Here is a 4,602-nt window from a genome sequence, read left to right as displayed (position 1 = left end):
TTTTTTGACAAAAATGGCGTGGTTCGACTTCGGGTCACTGTCAAACTCTCTGTAGGTTGTTAATCTAAACTATGAGGATATAAAAAGTAATATACCTAATGCCTTGAATTGGAGACGGTGTTTATCACGTGCTTCCTTTCTAGAATTGACCCTGGAAACGACATTTTTTTTTCAACATTTTGGTGTGGCCTTAGAGACCATCAGAACTCTCATGGGCCTGGGACCAAACGCAACATAATATTCATCAAAAATCTAATAATGTGTTGCCGGTAGAACTTGTTTATTTCCATTACAGTCAAATCACATTACAATCAAATCATGTTATTTGCTACAAAATAATCCTGAATATGTAATGGCAATTAAAAGAGCTCAAAATAAAGTTCACATAAAAAAATTATCAACTCTATAATGAAATCAACAAACATTTAATAATATCGTTTCGATGTGCGAAAATTACTTTTTATGGGAGCTAAAAGATTTACTTGCAAGCAAAAAGCATCTGATTCACGTCAAGCGATTATTAAAATATTAAAGAGAAGAAAATTGAAATCTCGCCGTTTTTTAGCGGCAGCCACAGCTCAGCGGAATAGCATTGATCAAGAGCATCTTCCTCGCACCCTTTGCCGTTGCCAAGGTAACCCACAAGCTCGTGTATTCAATAGGAACACAGCAGGGAGTCTTAAACTTCTTCTTTTGGTCATCAGAAAGTGGAACGTCATCAAGGTTGGCGAGGTGACGGATTAATACGTCATCAGTAACGTAGGTGTTGTCTTTGGCGTCGGGATTGTAGGGGCTGTCACATGGCCCATCACAGTAGCCAAACCTGATAGGGAATCCGGGTGATATGATCAGGTGATCCATACGCAAACTGGAGACATTAGCAAAGAAGGTCTTCAGGCGGCAGTATGATTCGGCTGTTGCATACTGAAAACTGCGCGTTGTATTCTGAGGAGGATCCCCAGGTACATTGGGATGGACGTTGTCTGTTAGTGAAGGAAAATCAGTGTAAGTATAGCACTCCGTGCATAACATATAGCTTTTTGTAGTAAAAAAAAATTATTGGAAAAAAATTCAACAAAACTTTTAAGATTAAGCAGAATCACTAAAAACGCAACCTGATCCCCGAGTCTCAACGCGCTTATTTAGTAAACCGAGAATCGTGTTGGAGTATTATGCTTCTCTATCGGAAATTGACGTCGCATTTCACTATTCTACTATTCTCACCCGACCAGGACCCCGCTGATACCGAGTCCACAGAATAAACACTTAAACGCAAGCAAAATTTTGGAGATACAAACTTTCTAAGTTATGTCAGGAGCTTATGGTCATAAGCTCCTGGTTATGTGGATTTGGTGACTCGATTCATATTCTTGTAATGTTACAAATAGAAATACTGTTATTTTAATAAGGCTAATAATTTATGCTGTTTAATAATAGATTACACTGGGTGGTGGTAATTATTGCAGCAGTATTTCACTCTTGGCCGATGTTTCCACACGCGTAAATCAAGTATTTATTTATTACAACGTTATAGCAACCAAGCTACCCAGGGTATTTCGAGGGACAGAGATGAACTGGAACTTGCGGACGTTGCTCCTTCGTAGAACGCACGCGCACGCGCTTACAATTACTGTATTCAATGACAGCGTTGTTATCACCAATCCTTGTTTCTCCGACTTTGTGAACGCCGTCGGGCATGCGCAATAGAGAAGAGTTCAACGTCAAGTTCATAACCTCCTAGATAGTCATAATAATAATTTGTAGTGCTTGAAAAGAAACGATCTTTTATCGGCTTCGTCTGTATTTCTGGGGGTCCGTTTTGCAATCGTTTTATTTATTTAACCAGGAAATGTCAAATCACTTGTTATGATACTGCTCTTATCGACAGGCCCTTGCCAGTTTAAAAGGTAATTATATACATATTTACGTTTTTGCGGAAACATTTGAAATCCTCGCAATTCACATGATCAAAACAAACAACTCCTGGAATTTATTTACCTTCTGTTGTAGCCTAGTTGGGTTTTTTTAAACTGAAAATACAGGCCAAAGTCACGGACAATCAAAGGGCAAGGGGCGTTTCCTTTTAAGACGAGAAAACTGCCTGAATCGACTCGTGTATTTGTCGGATTGTTTTGTGACTGGCTAAAAACTGGAGATTTTCTATAGAAAAATGCACCTCTAACTTTTGTAAAATAGCTCCTTTTGTTTCTGGAGAGATAAAGATTTTCAGAATCGTGGCGTTGTAGCTTTTTAACTCAGCGAATAAGATCTCGCTTTACATTTCTTTGTGTCTTAAATCAGAATTCGTCTAAAGAATCTCAGCAGTGCAAATATTGCTAGTGTTACTTTTTACAAACGATCTGAGAAAACATAAAAAGAATACTTAAGTATTATGAGTTTAATTTTGTTCTCGCTGGACGCCACTGAATGTTCCTCCCTCGTTGATTCTCTGTTGAATCACTGCAAAGGGCTTTGAATCGATCTAGCAATGTCCATACAGTTTTAACATAGTATAGATGCTATCCGGCAATTATCAAAGTTGCCCTCAAGAGAGGTGGATTTCCAAAAGTGTCTCTGTTTCTTTGTTTATTTCTGGCAATTACTGTATAGATGCCCCGTATTGTATTCAGTACAATCAGTTTCAATCAGTAGCTTAACGGCAATTCTCAATGCAGTCATTTTCTTTAGATTCTTCTCAGAAGTTATCTGACAGTTACAGTTATAAAAATTAGTAAAGACAAAGCCTATCTGTCAAGATAACATAAAGTTTTTTCGTTCTTCATTCGTTCAAATAAAATGAGGCAAGTAAAATTCTGAGGATTACCTTGTTGTGCTTGGTGCAGAGAGGCGGGTAACGGTAGCGGCGTAGTTTCACAACAAACGATCGAGAGCATAATGATAAACTGAATTATCCTGCTTCCCATCTTGTGTTGGTATATCATCGGCTGGTTTAGTTCACAAGCAGACAGTATCAACTCTGGCTCCAACTGAAGAAAATTGATGTTACCCTGGTTTTTATATCCTCGTTGTTTTGATCGATTGCTTAGGGAGATTTTAACAATGATCCAACATAGTCACGTTCCTCTCCAAAAAAGGAATCGATGGCACGAAAACAAAATCATCGACGTCTTGGTAAACAGCGAAGCCAAGTGCATTTCAATGTCATTTTATCTTTTACAAATTCAAACAAAGCGTGTTCTTTTGGAACTGTTCCGGAAGAGGAATACACAGAATAGACGATACTCATGTTCTTTTAGGATCTCTACCCTTTTTCGGAAGGAACAAAATAGAATTCAGCTCATTCTGCCCCCGAGAGCGGATTGAACGAAATTTGGTTTGTTCTGAATATGAGGAATTGTGTTCCTTTGCGAAGATTTTCTATTTAATCGAAACAGGCGGAATTGTGTTCTTTTGAGAAATGATGTTCAGTGGAGATTCTGTTAGTCCTGTGAAACGGAATTTAGAACACTGGGGGCAGAATTGTTCCCTGCGAATGCCCCCACAGATAAGTCCAGTTTCAGGTATCATGAGGGATCCTCTTTACTAATCCTTTTTTTTTTTCTCGTAATCGTATTCAGCAGTTAGTAATTTCTAGGAAAAGAACTTCAGCTCCCATGAAAAATTCCGAGAAGTATCCTTGCCCCCTCCCCTCCACGGGTATCAGACATTGGGTGTGAGCGCCAATGATCATCAGTTGGATAGCTTCAGGCGTCCTAAATGACTGCTTTAAAGCTTACCTTGAAGAGGTACCGTTCACCACAGCTGTAAGTAGAAAAGTCGAATTGGTGAAGGTTGATGATAAAGAATTCTTTCCTCTCCCTCTTTAACTCTACTACATTTCGTTACATTTGATTGCCGCCAAATCTTTTTTAAGCAAACACCCTGGGAAGATGTTCTATAAACAAGTGATATTTGATGACAAATGCCATATGGACTTGGTACGGGAAAGTTAACAGCGACAAACACAGGATGGAATCAGTTTTTATTTGTATATGCATAAAATCCAACAGATGGTCTAGCTCAACCGAGGCACAGTGACAGCGCATCCAGACAAGTAAGCGAGAGGTCACAGGTTGGATGAACTGGAACATTGCTTGTGTTACTGATAAATACATCTTCCCGGCATAAGAGGACGCGTAGGAACATTTCGCATGCCTTGCGTGCCTATATATAAACACTACCTTGTTTTTACCCGTTGTTTATACTCTAAAATCTATTTTAAATGGTATGTTACCATTTAAACCTCGTTTCCTCTTGTCACTCAGCAAACTTTAATGTTAATTGGAATTTGTAAAGCAAATAAACAACAGTTGCTGTTGTCGCCCAGTTCGTTGGGTTGTCATATCATCTTCGTGGCTCCGGATCAAATGTTCCTTTGGTCGGATTGTTATCGAAAGTGTAGATTTACTAAAAACTTTGTTATGAGTGTTTGGTACCAGGATCCTAACTTATATATCCACATGAGGGAACAAAAAACATTGATTAATTTAACCACTTCTCCGATATGCAGCTTGTGATACTACTGGCTGAACGAAAAAAAACTTCTAGAAGTTGACGTAAATGAAAACCACGATAACCTATTGAGCAGATGAGCAGATTCCA

At 38.7% G+C, this 4,602-nt stretch overlaps 1 protein-coding gene across 1 annotated transcript; it reads right to left on the bottom strand.

Annotated features, from left to right (window-relative positions):
• Nucleotides 1-264: 264 nt before the first annotated feature.
• On the bottom strand, nucleotides 265-3,105 carry LOC146451702 (uncharacterized). Its single transcript, XM_085098869.1, has 2 exons — nucleotides 2,825-3,105; nucleotides 265-983 (listed from the first exon to the last, which is right to left on the bottom strand). Exons 1-2 carry the CDS (start codon nucleotides 2,940-2,942, stop codon nucleotides 562-564), a joined length of 540 nt encoding a protein of 179 aa, XP_084954995.1. The 5' UTR covers nucleotides 2,943-3,105; the 3' UTR covers nucleotides 265-561.
• Between the last annotated feature and the right edge of the window lie 1,497 nt (nucleotides 3,106-4,602).

The sequence above is a fragment of the Pavona decussata genome, unplaced genomic scaffold, assembly GCF_977016875.1.
Source record: "Pavona decussata unplaced genomic scaffold, jaPavDecu1.1 SCAFFOLD_386, whole genome shotgun sequence".
NCBI classification, from domain to species: Eukaryota; Metazoa; Cnidaria; class Anthozoa; order Scleractinia; family Agariciidae; genus Pavona; species Pavona decussata.
This window is presented reverse-complemented; position numbering and strand designations above follow the sequence as displayed.